Consider the following 19,000-nt stretch of genomic DNA (forward strand, 5'->3'; position numbering starts at 1 on the left):
TTTTGGCACTAAATCTAGTGTAAGAACATTTATTTGGCAACACTGATGACTAGGGCTCGGATTAGCCAATTAAAAAATGCATATTTGTGCATATTTTCTTCAAATCACAAATTTCCGATTAAAAATTTCAGTTTAAGTTAAAAATTGTATAGTTTAAGAAAAATGATCCGATTACAAAATATTTTAAAGAAAAAACAACTGGTAATTCGTAAGCCAGACTCAAAAAAATTAGTATCCTGCTGAGTGTTTCCGTTTTAAATTCGTTTTATGAGGTATCAAAACAAGCGGTTTTTTTAAAATCATTTGTTTCGAAAAAATAGTAATTAATATAAATTAAGGTAATATAAAGAACAAAATTTTGCTTAGTTTTTGAGTTGTTCGATTTTTGTTGTCAAAATTGCAATTTATAAAAAAAAATAATTTAAGATAAAGTTGTTTAGTAGTTGTTAGATCATGACCTTCATGAGAAAAATGTTTTATTTGGTAGCTTTGCCATTAAAAAAAATAAATGATCTGAAAAGTACAGATTTCTTAGAAGGGCTTAATTACTATGTTATTAAAATGGCTTGTCTGGGGCAAAACCAATTTATTTATTCTCTTTCAAGAAGCCGAAAATACAAAGTTTAGTGTACTCGAGGATAAAAATTTATCCCAACTTTGATTTTTTATTGTTAAAAAGTTTTACATATCGATGCATATTTGGCATACCAGGTGAATAAAAAGTATGGAACCAAACGTTTTTTGCTTAAACTATTTATTTTTTGAAAAAACTAATTGATGAGTGATAAAGTACTATAAAAATGTGATGATTTAACAAGAATAAATTTTTTCGAAATTTCCTTTTGTTTTTGAGTTCTACAAAAAAAAATATTTTTTTAAATGGCAACCCACTATAAAATCATTTTTCTCATAAAAGCTATACTCTAAGGATTACAACTATCTACTTTATATTTAATTTTTTTTTTAATTTTTTCACATAAATTGCAATTTTGACAAAAAAAATCGCATAACTCAAAAACAAAACAAAATTTCGTTCTAAAAATACGATCACATTTTTTATATTACTTTAATTTATATTAATTATTATTTTCTGGAGACAAATGATTAAAAATAAAACCGCTTGGTTCCATACTTTATATTCATCCTGTATATTGGAGCAATTTCTTAATATGTTGTGCATTTTTTTTCTGAAAATACGTGCATATGCGCATATTTTACGAATTTTTCGTGCATATAATCCGAGCCTTACTGATGACACTGTCCATTTCGTTGATTTTTTGTAACAGTAACCTGAAAATTCGTTTTTAACTTTCCAACGTAGTTTTTTTTTAAATGGAAACGAACACCTCCTGCAAATTCATTCATGAATGAGAAAGAACGCAATCTTCGAAACAAACTAAATTTGAAATCAACTACTACCAATTTTTTTAACTAAATTTTGACTTGGTTGTTGAAACAAAAACATACGTTTTTCAGTTTTTCACATCCATTTTTAACACTGCAAAAATATTCCAAAACAATTCATACAAAAATTGCAATTACAAAAACGTAGGATATTTGGTTTTTGGTAAAATGGTATTTGGTTTGCGAAACAAGGTATCAAAAAACAAGCTTTATCAAGAAATTTATTGTGTACAAAACAATTGTACTATATAGTATAAAAATATGCGCAATGAATGACTAGAAAACAAAAGTATACTTCCAAAAACAGTACAAAAAATTAAAACAGTATTTTAATTTAAGTACAAAAACTGGGTGAAACCATATAAGCAGTTATTATTAAGTCTGCAATATCGTGCACGGTTTCAACTAAAGAGCACAACACTTGATAGAAAAAAAAACACGTAAAAATCCATCGCTCTTTTCAATCTTCAACAATCAATAACATTACCTCCCATAGCTTCCTTCAACAGTAAAAAATAATAATATAGTCAAGCTAACTAATCAAATGTTGCAACGTTTGAATACATTTTGCTTAATGATACATTAGTGGCGAGAAGCAATGACTGACCTGTCCTAAACCAGGTACAACACGAAACAAAATACAAAATGTGTTCAAAACCGTGACTACTGCAAATGCAGCCAAAGAATAGCCAGTACAACGGTTAAATTTCACCAATATCGATATTTTTTAATACAATTATTCCCTAAATCTACGACTATGACATGGTTGCCTGTAGTGACCGCCACACCACTAGGCCTCTTCAACTTGCTCTCGTGAGAATCAATGTGATTGTTGACATTACTGTCAGTGAGACTCAACACTTGAAGGTAGTTTTTCCCCTTTTGCTCCGATCGACTCGCTAAAATACGCCCATCGGAATCTATAGCGACGCCCCCGTAGCGCCCCTTACCTAAATTCACACGTGAAAATAACAAAACAACAAGTTGTAAAAAACAAATACCTTTCCCTTCGTCCCTTATCACATCCATAAAGTCTCCTTTCGCCGAGAAAACTTGTATCCTGTAATCAGCGACAACAATCTCGCTGTTGGGTCCAACAGTAACTGAAGAAATTTGACAGAATGTTCCTTTCTTCCCAACTTGGAACAAAATTTTCCCATCTGCATCAAACACAAACACACAATTCATTCCGTTATCAGCAACCAAAATATGTCCGTAATTTTTGTCAACTGCGACATCTATCGGCTCCTGGAACGCATTATATGTAAACGTCTTAATAGTCTCCCCATCTTTGGACATTTCCGTGATGCTCTTATTTCGCCAATTAACAACAATTAAACCATTACTTGACAAAGTTATTCCAGTGCAACTTCGGCCAAGTAGTCCCTCGTTTGTGATGTGTTTGACGAATTCTAGATTTTCATTCAAAACTTTAATTCTCGAGTTGCCCGTATCCAGAACATAGACGCTCTGATCACTTTCATCAACAACAACAGCTACAGGCTGTATAAACTCGTCTTTACCACTCCCATGACACCCATAAGTCTTCACCGGGTTGTTGTGTTCCGAAACGTCGAAAAACAACGGACTATCTTTAATCGATCTTTCAAAAATCGATATTCTGACACCATATCGTCCCGATTTGAGTGCTCTAAACTTGATCACATAAGTACCGTCTTCATTATCTATCACTTCCAACGGGACGGAATTGGTGTTTTGCTCGGGTGTGACTGGTAACAATTCGGCTTCAATCGGATCCCCGCCGGATTTACGCTGATTGCCGTGGTAGTCGACGGTGTTGAGAATGATGCTGGTTTCGATACCGGCGATTATGTCGCCCTCTACTTTCGCCGAACACAAACTAGGGAAGGTGGTGCTGGTACGGACGCGACCTAACACATTCAATTGTTCTTGAATGATTTCGAGACTGTTGTTTTGGGCGAAGTCGCACGAAAGAAAAGCGTTTTCGCGCGGTTCGCCTAAATTCGAAGCAGCGTCGAGTTTCTCGGTGAGACTTTCGATGCGTTGGGTTATGTTGCGGACTTCAACTTGGTACTGGAGGCCTTGACACTCTTGTTCCACCTATAAAAAAAATACTATAAAAATTGCGTCACAAAATAAGATTTCTAAACTCGCATATTGTTCAACCAAGTTTTTGTTAATCTAATCCGAACCAAACACAAGGAGATACATGTAATTTACTCGTAATAGCCACAATTACAAAGTCGAATTTTCAAATTCCAAGAACTTTTAATATAAGTCCGCGAGTAATGTGAAGTTTTTACTATTTTTTATTATTATTTTATTTACCATAATGTAGACAAACACTGTGAAAATGTCTACAGACGGTAAAAAATGTCAAATTTACATCTAAACATAAAAATTTCAAAATTATGTGGATTTAAATTTTGCACTTTGATCCTTTTTATTTCTTTTAGCAAAATAATTTTACATGTTTTTTTGCTGCAAGTTATTAGAAGAGGAAACAAAAAAAGCTACATCTGAATTGTAACTATGTTTAACATTATTTTGTGGCTTTTTTGTGAAAATTTTGGTACCTCTACTAAATAATTATGAAAAAACATATGCAAGATCCTCAGTAATACTAAATAGACATAAAAAAATGTCAAATGTCAAAAAATAAATGTCAAAATTTTTTGACAGAAATTTTAACCATTTTTTCTATGTTCCAGATATATCATGGGCTATATTCAACTTTATAATTTTGGATACATTTTTTTATTCACAATCACTAATGTAATATGCCGATTACTAATCTTTTAAAGGTTAGGAAACACATCATGAGATAGATAAAACAAGATACAAGAGAAGGAATAAATATTACTTCTCTTGGGCGGTAATATGCAGGTTTGCTTACAAAAATACTGGGAATTTTTTCTTTCAAATAGTCAAGTTACGCATAATATTTTGCTAACTTAGTATTCAAATGCTTTTGTAGCAGTTTCTCTTACTTGTGGGGGAGTACACTGCTTCATTTCAACGATTTTAAATCAGATTCACACATTATTTCAATATTTTCTTTGACATTTCTGAAATGTCAAAAATCAAAAGCAATTTGGATGGCCTGCCACGTTTGGACCTTAACTTTTTAATGCCATATTTACCATCTCGCTTGTAATGTACTATTTCATAATTTGGAAAACATATATTAGTTTTCTTGGTACAGACATGTATATTTCAGTGGATAGTAGAATTCTCAAGGTCACAACTTACGAGTGTACTCAACTTTTATGCACAACAAAGTAACCTTGACGAATACACTGATCACTTTTGACAGCATTTTGACATTTATTGACGATCTACGAACAGCTGGTGTTTTAATTAGTAAATCTTGAGTTTATTTATTTAAATTGATTTTAATGTGTTCGTTAACGGAAACCGAAGGAACTACAATATATCCAATTCGATTTCGATATTTAAAACAATCCAAAACATGAGTGTTTGAATAGTATTTGAACGAGTTTTATTGAGCTCCAATTTTAGTTAAATAACTTAAAGGTATAAGAAAAGTACTTTTATTTTAAGTTTACTCATAAAAGGTAATTACAAATCTATCAGACATAATCAACTCAGATAGAAGCATCTGCAGGCAACGTCAGTAGAAAGTGGAAATTGTATCCAACAAGATTCGTTCTTGTTCAGAACCAAAGAAAGGATTAACTTGGGTTTGCTTCCCCGTAGATAGGCTGGCTTGTGACCTTATTCATAGTAGCAAAAATTTCTTTTAAATGATTCGATGAACTGCAGAACTATCGTCACAATAAAGAATTATGCTAATCCTCCAACATACCAACACCAAAACGCGATATGTCACAAACTCCTATCACTCAAGCACAAAACTAAAAATAAAACAATCTTGCTATCCAGTATAAGTCAAATATCTACGGAACATTTGGATAGTTTTCCGATTTTTAGTCAATCAACTAAACCACTGCACCACTAAGGGTTTCCTTAAGGCAACTGCGTTTGTTGTAAGTTGTGAGGCACATTATTCTTGTACAAGATATGTTTCATAACAATTTTGTTAATTAAAACTATGGATGTGGCTAAAATGTTTGTTATTATCAATATCGATCTTTGATTTATTAAAAAGAACCAACATTCAAGAGTTTTATTTGTAAATTGATAACTGCCACAAACACATGAACGTGATTAACAGATTTTAGCAACAATATGCTTTTCTTCTTACAAATCTTTCATATCAGAAGTTCGATCGACGTTTTGAACAAATTTCTTGGACTTGGGGTTTGGTGTCCAACTTTTAACTTGATCGACACTTTTTTATCGGAGGTAATCGGAGTTATTCACTGATGTTTCATCCAAAAACAAGCTTCGGCTTAAACTGTATTTTATTACTTGAATGTTCTGAATAATGCACGTATTGTGCCCTAAAATTTTATTAAACCCCAACAGCGTCGTGAATAACCTTTAATTTCAATGTGACAGAAAAAAAAACACTGCTGTCAACTTTAAAAAATAAGGTAGAAAATCATGGCTACGAGATTCAACACAACTTTAGTAAAACCGCTAAAACCCTGTTTATCAAATTCTACTATCAACTGAAATAGAGTGTACATACAACATGTTCTACTTTTACAAACAAAATTATCAGTCAAAATCTAGTTCCATAATGTCCAAAAAAAATTTGACGTTAACAATAATCTTATTAAAAGTAAACAAAATAAATAAATAAATACATAATAACAAAATAAATTAATCACATTGGTAATTATTATTGTCTTTTTTTATCAAAAAGTTGAAAAAATATTGGCAATATTTTCTTTTATTTGCTGCTGTTTGACATTAGAATAATGACATTGTCTTATTCGACACCACGATGCTACATTTTATTAACTTTTATTATTTTTTTTAACTTTGATATTTTTTTTAACTGTAATTTCTAGTAAAAGCGAAACATATTGCACATGTCTACCAAGAAAACTAATACCTTCCAAATTTATAACAAAAAAATATGGATTCCAATTTAAAATTAGAAAGTTGAATATACAAAATATACTAAGCCATTTAAAAAAATCAAAAATTGTCAGTTTGTACCTACTATAATAATTTAATTATTTTTTTTAATTTTTGAAATCGGGATATAAAAAATGCTACAGCGCCAGCCGTTAGTTGAAAACCACCCTGTATTGACGTAAATTTTCACTATACTGAATTTTTTTCCTCTGTTTATTATTAGGTAATTTCTACCCTTGCTAAAAAGTAAGATTGTGCTCTTCTTTAAACGGTGATACATAAAACTGTTTTTGCAGCTATGTATTTGTGATAACAATATTTTCCGCAATTACCAACCTGGTTGCAGAGACAAAGCCACAAGTGTTTATCAAAACACCTGAACATTTCAACTATTTTCCAAACAAGAATTCAACATAAAAAGTAAAAACATAGAAAACGTCAAATTAAAACTGTGTAATTCTAACGCTCAGCTCAGCATAACTGTCACGGTCACAGAATTTGAGTCCATATCTCAAGAACAGCTACAGATCGTATTTTCAAGCGAAACAAGTTCTTAAAATGAATTGTTACTAAGACACGCATTATTTTATTATTATTAAATAACTAACAAATAACTATTGTCAGTTATTAATATAAAAACCTAGTGTTTTGTGAAATATTTAATTACTTGAATTTTAAAAGATTAAATTGCTGTTAATTTCTTGTAGACGGATCAAAATTACGATTTCAATCTTTCGTTTACCTTATTTTTTTCGCATTCAATTAAAGAATGCTGTTCTTCTAAGACCCTTCTTTTTTCCGCACACGTCGAATTCAACGCCTCGATCATTTCCTGTTTCCTATTATCCAAAAACGCTTGAACTTTCTGGAATGTCGCATTGATCTGATCAAGACAATTCTCTTTGGCTGTATCCAACCTCCGCAATTCCGAACTGACACCCTCTTGCGCTTGCGTCAACTGTAACCAAACCAATAAACCCCCACATTCTCCAATTAAAAAATTTAAGCACCTTTGAAATACACTCGTTGGCCTTATATAACAAAATCTCCGACATCCTCTTGATCGCGATCGAAAAAGGGATGATTGTGTGTTCGCAACTATTGATTGTGTCATTATGAGATCCTTCAGTACACAGCGTGCAAAAAACAGTGTCGCATGTTTCACAGAAGAGCAATTCTTGGTTGATGTGCACGGAGCATTTCGGTATGACTTCTCTCCGCTGTCTCGACATGAGATCCAGCAACTGATTGACTAAGAAAGAGGGTGGCAAGGCTGAAACGCCCCCTCGTGGTATTGTTATCAGTTCTCTGCAGATGGGGCATCTGAAGGAGCCCGTATCCCTCGTCTGGGAAGCGGCGATCTTCGTCAAACAATGAAGACAAACGGTGTGCGAACATTGAAGCAACTTGGGGGTGTGCTCGTTGCCGTCGTACATGCCTGCAACCAAAAAACGCCTCAATCTGCCATCCATATCTCACTCGAATTTTTATTTTAAATAACCCACCGGTCCATAGGCCATCTGCAACAACAGAAATGTTGTTTTACTACAGCAGGCCCGAAGAACACCAATTTTTTTTTAGAATTTTGATTTCGTGCGAGAAATGAGAATTTTGAAGTGAAACGCTTACATAGGCAAGTGCCGCAAGTGAGAAAACTTTCGTTGAAGTCTTCATAGTTGATGCTGACCGTTTCGACGAGGGTCGAGTTCATACTGACCATCCTCTCCCCAAGCCTCGTTCTGAAACAACAAGATTTTTTCGTAATTCATACTAGTCTACTCTAATAAAAAATTGTGGAAAAACTTGATTAGTTATCAGATAAACGCTACTATGTTTGACTATTACCAACCATATTTGTTTAAGCAGTGACATTATCTCACCGTTTCTAAATATTGTACAATCTGCATAACATTCTCAACTGGTCTAGTAAATTATCCGATTTGTCCGCTTCAAAACACACAACAATTATCTTAATTATTAATTGTCACGCACAAGCTGCTTAGTTGAATTAGGGCAATCCAATTAATTAATTATTTGATTAAATAAGAACCTCGACCTTTATAATCTACTACTTAAAATGCAAAAAGGGGACACAGAGGGGTGAAGGCATACCATGAAAAATGTGACAACTTTTTCAATTTGGCTGTTTCATGCCCATTTACCATGAAAAAATCCTATTGTAGTGGTATCGTTAGGAAAAATGACTGGACAATGCGATGTTGAATGTGCTTATAATAAAACAAATTAATCAGCTGTAATTTAAAGTGATTACTTGTATAAAATCTACAAAAAACATTCCTGCACTCTATAACTTGATGTTTGCAGAATAGTAACAAAAATATTTTTGTAGCAAAATTATAAATTAATTCCAATACTTTTTTGTACTCGTTGGTTGGTTGTAAAACTGTATTTTTGATAACAGTAAATACAGGGTGTTTGTACGCACCCAAATATACAAAAGTCACAGAACACTGGATACAAAAAATACACATTTAATTATTTAATTTTTGGAAACCCATGACAGTAGTTGTCAAACTAATCACTGTTTCATTAATAGTCATAAACTGCAGTTTTTCAGAAACAATTATCATTTGTTCTATCAAGAGACGGCATGAATATGATTGTAGTTTATCTATCTTAATCACTAACTAACTAAAAACGTTGTAATTTTTTAAAGGGTGAACAAACTAGAAAAGATTACCCAATTTTTCAAAATTTGTAATCGAGTTCGTATCGGAATATGTATTATTGATTGCATCTTACAGGAGCAGGCCTCGTAAAATTATGTGAAACACCCTGTATAATAAAAATTCACCATGTTTTTATTTCCACTTTTGACATTGTTATAACTTTATCTGTGCATTGACAAATGTTAAATTAATAACAAATTAAAATTTGAGTACAATTAAATGTTCTGTAAAGCGCCCTGTGACGTGTTAAATAACTAAAAGAAAATAAACTAAATTACACAAAGTTTCTTATCACATTTATTTGCGAGTTAAACAGCCTTATTCCTTATTGGTAAATGTAGACTCTATTTATTAGCCTTATTACCAGTAAAAACATTTTCAATACAAGCAAATTTTTTTTTAATATTTTTCGTTAGAATGGAAGTAGAGTCGTCATACATTGTAGAATATAAATTTGTAATTTTCTTTAATACAAAGAGAATCAATTTTTATCCGCAATCCAAAAACTGAAATTGTAAAAACCATTTGTTTCAAATTAAAAATTTTGTTCAAACTAAGGTACACTTGAGTGCAGAAAAAATACAAATTGTCAAAAACAAAAGTATCAAATTTTTCAGAGAATTACATAGTGTGAAAAAGATTGTTCCCAAAAAAGCTTAGAAAAGTATCAAAAGACATGTCGTATTTGGTGGTCTTGTCAGAGCAGTGTCATAGTCAGCGTTAAAAAATAAATGGAAAAACATGGAAAAACTTGACAGCAATTTGGACAATTATGACAATTGTGAGTTGTGACAAAGATAACGTCAAAAAACTGGCATTTATTAACACGCCAAATTACATTATAAAAAAAATCAATTTACGTTTTTTTGCACTCAAGTGTATGTAGTAATAAAAGGTGAACAATTCGATTTTGTTCGGTATAAAATTTTAAATGATCAGTTTAATTAATTTTTGCATTGTGTCCCTGGACAGGTGACTTGTCAAAGATAAAAAATTCTCGATTTAAATTTTAATTTTTTGGGGTTCAGCCCTGCTTGATTAAAGACTAATTTGTAACATAATTTTAGTTTTCAAAAGTATGTCTTGGGAATTTTCAAAAAAACTATTTTTTTAGAGTAATGTGCCTTTTATGGGGCAAATGCGACAAAAAGTTATTAAAAAAAATTGTTTTCTTTTCAAGATAGATGCTTTTAGTAACAACTACGTTAAAAAGTAAGTTGTTTCGTAATAATCTAAGTATGAAAATTTTTTATTCATAAAAAAAAAAATGTTAAGAATAAAATTCTTTGATTTGTGAATTAAATGAATGCATAGCCTGATTCAATTTTGATAAAAAATCTTGAAAAGGTTGTTAAAATGGCTTTCATTTGATGTGCCACAAGTGGGGTAGTGTCATTTAAATTTTTAAAGTTGAGGTGTGTGGGGGTTACAGAGTTACTGCGGGTGCTTTAAAAATTACGGCAATAAATGTCCCCTTCGGAAACAAAATTGACCTGTTTCGGCGTTTTTGCAAAGTCTTTTTAGTTTATGAGATATTCGTGGTAGCTCGTGTTCATTGGGTGTGTAAAAAAATGAAAAATCATGGTTGGCCGATGATTTTGAAATTTGGTATAGGGGCTTAGAAGTTGATTCTAAACAACTTTTCTTAATAACTTTTTGTCGTATTTGTCACATAAAAGGCACTTTACAGTAAAAGTTTCTGCTTTTATTATTTCACTGTGCATTTAATTTGTTCCTTTTTTAAAATATATATTTACTTATAGCGCAATTATGATCTACTTATTTCTTTTCGATTTAAATTCATTATAACGAGAAAAATAACCACTTGATGTAGAAAAATATGTACAAAGGGATATGTTTTATAAACAACATAAAAATATCTCATTTCATGTTTGCACATTTATGCATTTAAAAGTAAAATGTAGTTTAAACATAAAAAATTTTATGCTCTCTGTGCGAAAGCAATGCAGCAGCCAATTCAAGCCACAAACGATGCAACTTTTCCGGTTTACAATTCTTTAGTAAATCTTTGTAAGCGATGTCACATAAATCTCAAAAGCTTTAACCATTCCCATGAACCGTATCATAAAGAAGTATGAAGTTTATAACTGCGATGATATCGGGTTAGTTCATTCCGGAATGTGTTTCTATATTTAGTCAAGTAACACATAGTTAACAAATACAAGTGACATTTTTATGCTAATGTGATTTTGTAAACGTGATAACAATCACAATCTCTTGATTCCAAACTGCTTCCACATTAGAGAGGTTTTTTCTGGTTACAAAATTCTCGTCAGGATAAAGCACCTCGAGTCTCAGATTGGAATTTTTGTGTCCCACTTGAGCAGTAACAAAAAACCCGAAATCATTACATCACCGCGACCCACATTACCACCGCGAATGGGCTTCACCCCTAAACCGCGTTCCCAAGTTCATGAACCTCGCCAACAGGTGGTTCACCAGACAAACGCCTCAAACAAGATTAACCTTGAAATGAACCCTCAGACAATGGCCAGACCTTGAAACCAGAAATGCAACCGTCAGCTGTTATTTCTGCAACACTGGATGAAAGCCAACGTTTCGTATATTTTTCTTGAACATTACTATCAAGAAAAAAATTTCGTATACTAACTGCGCATTTTCGAATTACCGGAAATCGTCGTCACGATAACAAACAAGTTTTTCGCAACAGCTGAGATTGCTGAACTCGGAAAGGTCTCTGATCTTGGATTTCGGGATATGAACCCCAAAAAATTGTCGAAAATTGAAAAAATCGACATACCTAATGGTGTATTGTAGTGAGTCCATTCCGAGGTGATACAATCGCGAAAATAATTTTCGTTTCGTTGCCAAATCGCGTATAGTACTTCATAAAAAAAAACAACTCGCGTTTACAACACGTACTAAACGCGACTGCGACCGGTCAGCTGTTTGGTACATGTGGGCGCATGCGTTTCTTACAAGAAACAAAATACAATTACAATAATAATAACAACAATTACTGAGAATAAATTTGAGATAAAGTGAGTTTTGACTGATATCTCGAAACTCGTCACCTTCTCGACCCAAATTTTCAGATTAATTAATTATTTCGCCACCTTCCACGTGCTGTAGTCGATATAATTTCGTAATTTTAAATGGTTTGTTAGTGCCGCAATACACTCGTTAATTTACAAGTAAATAAATAAACAGTCAAGTATAGTCACTGAACTCAACGCCATAAATCACGTTGTTTATAATTTGGCTTCAGCCGATCAATTTGATCACAAAAGCTTCAGGAGAGTACACTTTTCAAGACAAGATTGTTAAATTAGGATAGCTGAAAAGGTTACCACTAATCAAAACAGAAATAAATCCACTTAAATATAGCCTAAAATTTGTGTAATAATTTGTTGGATACATTAAGTATTTTCGTCTAACGGCGAAAAAAATTTATTGTACAGGTTTCATTGCCTTCCGGCTAAAAAAACGTAAACAGAACATTAATATGATAACATGTGCTTATTAATATGCAATAAGTAACATACGCATTCTTGAATTTTAAATTTACGACAATAAAAATTAAAATTCTGCTTGTTTGACTGACTAGCGGGTTTTTAACACTAATGCAAAAATTGTTTATGGAGATTGTCGCTATTTTCATCGCCATAAGAAAATTTTACAATTACTACAATGTCAATTATAATCAAACATATTATACAATAATACAAATTTTGAAATTTTGTTTTAGGATAATTATTGAGCTTCAATAATGTAAACTTTTGTTCTTTAGCAACATCTTGGTTGTATCTAAACAATTTTAATTTTTCACGAGTTTATCAATTTTTTCGTCACTACAAAAAGAGAGAATAAAAGTAAATACAATCATATGCCTAAATTTATTGCTTCACAATGGATGCAAGAAAACTTTAAATTCGTCCAAAAATTTTCATTCAGCATAATTCACTAATTTCCTTTCGAGAAAACCTTTAAAAAATTCGTACAATGTACGTACAGTTGCGGACGTTGAAAACTAAGACATTTACTTTTGGTATACTATTTGCTATTTAAAAAAATTGTAAAGTGTAAATTAGGTTTTCATCAAGAATGACAATGTCGATTTAAATTTTTAGGATTCGGATGGTGTTGCAATAAAATATTAGTTATTTCTGTCTACAAAAGTTCATTGTTTTGAAGTAAAGTTTTCTACTCTAAGACAGTGACTCGTAATTATTTGAATGACATTTGAGAAACTTCAGTTTACAATGATTATAGAATTCATAGAATCAAAACATTATAATTACTATGGTTTCTGTCCATTTTACAGCGATTTTTGCAAATGTTAAAAATGTGTCAAAATTTAATCGCTTCTGAACTTATTAGTCACTAATATCAAAGATGCTTATAGACGAGCAAAAGTTTTTTCAATACTGTAATTTCTTTTATAATTCCAACTTAAATACAAAATAATAAATAATTTGTTCCAAAATGTATTACTTATTCAGGAAATAATAATGATGAATATTCTTAAAATAGCCTGATAAAATTTTGACGTTTTTTGTCAAAATGTTTTGCTAAGAAGAAATATTTTTCGTCAATTTTCCACCCAAAATTTTGTTACGTGGCAAACTGACTCGATATACAGTGTGTTTCATATAATTTTACGAGGCCTACGCCTGTAAGATGCAATCAATAATACATATTCCGATACAAACTCGATTACAAATTTTGAAAATTGGATAATCTTCTCTAGTTTGTTGACCCTTTCAAAAATTACAACATTTTAGTTAGTGACTAAGATAGATAAACGAGAATCATATTCATGCCGTCTCTTGATAGAACAAATGATAATTGTTTCTAAAAAACTGCAGTTTCCAAAATTAAATAATTAAATGTGTATTTTTTGTATCTAGTGTTTTGTGAATTTTGTATATTTGGGTGCGTACATTAGGCGCAAGCCTCGTAAAGTTGTATGAAACACCCTGTATTTCTAAGCAAAATTTTTTTTGACAAAAACGTCAAAATTTATTGGCTATTTTTATGCACTTGGGATATTACTGTAGACAAAATTTTGGATTTGCAAAAGTGTCTTAGTTTTCAACGGCCGCGACTGTACCTAAAGTTAGAAAATATTTAAATTATGTAATACGAACGAGTATACTACTTTACTATAAAAAATAAACAGCCTTCGTGTTAAAGTTTGCATATTAAATACCTAATTAAATGTTTTATGACATAGCCTTTTTTTTTAAAGTTGATGAAAATGCTGGCTTAAGTCTGGCATAAAACGAAATGAAAATTTTGCCAATTAAAGAAAAGTGAAAGAAACCACAGACTATTAACTAAAATTAAATATTAGAACAGAAAATATTAAAGGATGTACCACCTAATACAAAACGAACTATTTGTTCACCTCTGCCTCTTATTACTTTTAGACAGATATAGATTTTTGAAAACAAAAAAGCCGCCACAAGTTTTTAAGAAGTAATCCCAGGAAGGTCAGCTCACACCTTTGAAAACCCCCTCATGTGCATCGACATACTCCGTGTTTTATAATCGACAAATTTAAGCAAAGCATTCGAATTCGCATGAATTAATCCACAATTCCTGCAATGAACGGTACACAAATTTTTCGGAAGAGAATCGCGAGACCTTTACTCATAATCCCATTCCCTCGACACAATGAAATGTAACGCTCCGATGGCTGCACAATCAATAAACAATACGAAAAGATACAATCTCTGCCATTTACAATTTTCACTTTTGCAAAACAGGTTAATCCCAAGATGGGTAAAGTAGACGGCATGTCGTCGCAAAATGTAAATTTCAAACCCACGCATACGAAAAATGGACTTCCTGTTTGAGAAAACGAGAAAAAACTATACTACGTTACGGCACAAATGCAAATGTGCTTGTAGAAAAGATGCGAAGGCGGTTGGTTCATCGATCCTTGTAATCGTGGAGGCACTTTATGTGTCAAGGGTTACATAAGCTGTCACTTTTGTAATGTGATCATGAAATAACTAGTCGTAAACACAATAGCAAGGAGTGTTTTCGATTCGATGTCGTGTCCTACTTCGCAACATACAGGGATCCATCGGTTGTAAAAATGCAAATACAGAATAACTCCAGTCTCCAGTTTACTTTCTGATTATGCAAACCACAGCCCCTATAAACTTTCTCCGTTGTAAAACAAGTTGCTACCATTTACTAGATATAAACTGTGGTAAAAAATAATCCTTGAGGTTCAAGTGTCGGCGTCTGTCCATTACAAGAGAATATAATCAAGGAAGTTATTCCAACACGAAAAAGGCAAATGTTTAGTTACGCAGTTCCATTTAAAGAGCTTTTGATGCTCGTTGTAAAAGCAAATAATGAGCGTCGAGTTGTTGACTCATTCTTAATAGTTAAAGCCACCTGGTTGCGACGTGAATTGATTTAAAAGAAACAGTCAACGAAAACAAATCGAATGAACTCTGCGGGTGATAATGAAAAAGATTGTTTCATGCACTAACGATTTCTACAATCGTTTCCGCAACAACCACAGAAAAGGAACTCAACGTTTCAATTGCTGTTCCAATTATTTTTCTATGATTAATTCAATAATGAATGTTTTAATTTTGTCACGTTTGTAAATCATATCACAAAGGAGTGTCCCTTTTTTTCGAAATCACTAAACCAGAAAATTCAATACCCACGTTGTTTTTATTTCACTAAAAATTCTGACGTCACAAACTCTAAAACTATTTGATTAAATTAAAAACAAAACAATGTGAAGGACAATACACCAATTAAAAATTATTTTTCTTATACAATCAAAGGTTAATTACATTTTTATCACACCTGTTTAAAAAAACTGAATCATATGATATCACCTAAAGGCTTTATTTGAAAAAAAAAAGTGATAGACCAAACTACTTACAGTGTTTGCTTATTTTATCTTATCATTTGATAAAGCTTTGCAAAAGCTCATAATTATAGTACGATTAATCAGCTTCTGCATCGTAATTCACTCAATACGTAGATGAAAACCAGAAATTTCAATTTATAATCAGATTTTTCATACTTAAAATAAACATGTTTAACAAATAAACAAACAGCAACAAAGCACTAGTATACCATTATTATTATAATTATTTATGAATTAAAGGCATAATCAGAAGATTATGGCACGAGGCGTTATAGACAATTATGCCCGTGGTTTACTCTATTTTAGTTTCTAAAAATTCAAAAAACATTTAGTATGTAGTTCCGGCAGGAAAAATACTGTTGCATCACCTTTATTTGCTAAAAAGCCATCTTATATCCACTTTTGGGGGCTTATAAATGTTACTGTAATTCCAAAATCGAATAAAAATCTGCTTATGTCCTAAATGTAGCTAGGTCAAAACATTTTTTTTAATATTTGAATTTAAATTTATTATTTACTAATAGCAACTGAAAGGTGACAAGGCAATTATGCTGACCATTATATAAAATTAAAATTCATGTAAATTTGTAAATGTTTTCTAGAACGTTAACAATAAAAACAATGAGCATTTTTGTGTTCATTTAGAACACATTTCTGTTCCTAGAGATTTGAGGTACAGTGGAACTTCGATAATCCAAGTTTCCAATAACTCGCGTCATCATTTATTTTGAATTTTTTCATCAATTTAGAAACAAATTTTTAAAAGAGTGGTTTCGCTTAATTTTGAGTTGTTTATTGCAGATATAAAACATTATTATTAGAAATTATAATTTAGGGCAACTTTCAAGTGACTAAATTCCTTCCAACATGTCACAACAAATGTTTAAAATCTTGTCATTTTATAACATTTTTTATGGATTGACAAGCAATTTTTCAGAGAAGATTTTTATAGCCTCGCATTTATTATTTATGAAAAAACTCTCGCAAATGCGGGCGTTTTGGCCTTTTCGGCACAGAATAATAAAAAAATCTGTTACATCAAAATAACGGACTGTTTTAGAATAATGATCCTTACAAAAAACACCCTCTGCTTCGCGTTGGGTTTTAAATATTACTGTGCCATAAGCAACTATTAATTAAAATATTGTTTATTATTGAGCGAACTACACAAAGGAAAATCCGCTTAATAAATGCCAATGTCTACCAGAAAGTCAATTAAAAAAACAGGAAATCCCCTGACCGCAATGGTTTTCGTGTTTGTTCAATAATTGTTACTTTGATGCAAACCTTTATTAAGTATTATTTACGAGAAAGCTTGCGTTTTGTTTTTGTTCAACAATCTTATTTTGTCGGTTTAGCCCAGATTCGGTGTACCTAATTTGCTCAAATTATCAACATCCACAACCTGAGTGAACAAAACTTACAAACACGTGATTTTCTCAGTAATTTTAGTTTACATTTTAATTTAAACATCCTTCAGTATCAGCGCCTCATTTATTTGGTTTCGCTAGTCGAAAAAAATTGAAAATTAAACCAAATTTTGCAGTAACAATAATAAGTGCAATGTGAATGTGAAACATCTGGATCGTTTCATTTGTTATGATTAATATTTTTCCCTGTTTCTTATCCGGCACGACGACAAGTAAGTTACACACGAACTTTTGAATAAATATTTATCCAAGTTTTACAACATTATTTCGAGAAGCAAATCGCATGTAAAAATGATTGTCTATATTTAAAACTCAACTCAATCGAACGGATGGATAGCTTTCAAGGCTCTTAATCCAAATTTAACCTTACGAATTTCACTTTGCACGCACTTATACAAATGAATACGAAAAAATACATGTAGTAAATTTTGTAAAACCACTTAAGCATTATAATTATTTTGTTACGAGTATGACTTAAGAGGTATAAAAACAGAAATTTTTTGCGACTTCTTGGGTGTTTTAGAGATCTTTTTTTTTTTTAAAAAATGCAAAAAAAACCGGATTTTAGTCAAAAATATTTTATTACAGACGCACAATATGTATTTTGTATTGAGTTACTCAGTTCTTAAACTGTATGATGCTTATTTTGAAAATAAAGAGCCTCGAATAGTCACTGATAATAAATAATTAATGACCCCAGTGCCCCTTGCACCACCCCATACTCACAGCCGACTGCAACAAAACATTCAGGAGTTGGGTGTAAATTTTCCCAATCAATCACATGTCCGCACAACACCTTCCGGAGTCGACGAACTGCCAACAAACGACAATTTCAGTCCAAAAACGCTAACCACCTCGACCACACAACCAGCAAACACAAAAGACGTGAAAAGACTGCCAAGCGATCCTCAGCTGTTCAATGTTATGTTGGCGAAGCACAACACAAAGAGCAGCTGAGCGAATCAATAATTCGCGACCTAGACTGAAAGCACCCCCGCAGTGGCGCCACCCCTAACAACAGCCCCAACGATCGAACTTTAATTTCGTAATATTTACAAGACACGAAACAGGAAGTGTGGACTATTTTAGCTCGGGATTATTTTGGTGTTGGTCCAGATTACGACCGTTTTATGTGCGGCGTGGCGTGCACAGCTGCATCAAACTAATTTATTCAACAAAAAAGGAGCATTGTTGTTGCAAATCATAACAAAAACACCAACATAACCTCAAAAACAGAAAATGTTTTTTGCGTAGGAACTCACCTGGAAAGGATAAATTTACATCATTTTGGCGACTTTTCACTCGAATAAGCACAAATAAAACCCAAACAGCGTTGATTCTGGTGTTTTTACAACAGAAATTTCGTTTTGTACGCTTTGTTGCATTACTGGTTGCCTAATACAAACTATTGCCAACAATGACTACCACAAGACACTAACATTTAAAAATAAATTCTTCTGCAAATTTGTACAAAATTGAAAATAATACGTATTTATATTTTCACAAATTTTGCCTTCATTACCAGAGTTTTCGTTAAATGATTTATTCATTTTGTGTGTTTTCGTATTATTTGCTAGTGGTGGTAATGACGC

At 32.0% G+C, this 19,000-nt stretch overlaps 1 protein-coding gene across 7 annotated transcripts; it reads right to left on the minus strand.

Annotated features, from left to right (window-relative positions):
- Window positions 1–1,606: 1,606 nt before the first annotated feature.
- Window positions 1,607–18,802, minus strand: LOC123016031 (tripartite motif-containing protein 2-like). 7 transcript variants are annotated; one of them, XM_044416212.1, is made up of 8 exons: window positions 18,671–18,798; window positions 18,135–18,221; window positions 8,029–8,138; window positions 7,905–7,919; window positions 7,410–7,837; window positions 7,142–7,357; window positions 2,406–3,486; window positions 1,607–2,354 (listed from the first exon to the last, which is right to left on the minus strand). In XM_044416212.1, exons 2-8 carry the CDS (start codon window positions 18,152–18,154, stop codon window positions 2,113–2,115), a joined length of 2,112 nt encoding a protein of 703 aa, XP_044272147.1. In that variant the 5' UTR covers window positions 18,155–18,221; window positions 18,671–18,798; the 3' UTR covers window positions 1,607–2,112. The 7 variants fall into 7 exon arrangements, with proteins under 7 accessions (XP_044272147.1, XP_044272151.1, XP_044272146.1 ...); XM_044416216.1 differs by lacking the exon at window positions 18,135–18,221 and having other exon boundaries at window positions 18,671–18,802; XM_044416211.1 differs by lacking the exon at window positions 18,671–18,798 and having other exon boundaries at window positions 18,135–18,458.
- Window positions 18,803–19,000: the final 198 nt, after the last annotated feature.

This window comes from Tribolium madens, unplaced genomic scaffold (assembly GCF_015345945.1).
Source record: "Tribolium madens isolate multiple individuals breed KSU strain unplaced genomic scaffold, Tmad_KSU_1.1 Scaffold_19;HRSCAF=116;Tcas5.2_LG9, whole genome shotgun sequence".
In the NCBI taxonomy this organism is placed as follows: domain Eukaryota; kingdom Metazoa; phylum Arthropoda; class Insecta; order Coleoptera; family Tenebrionidae; genus Tribolium; species Tribolium madens.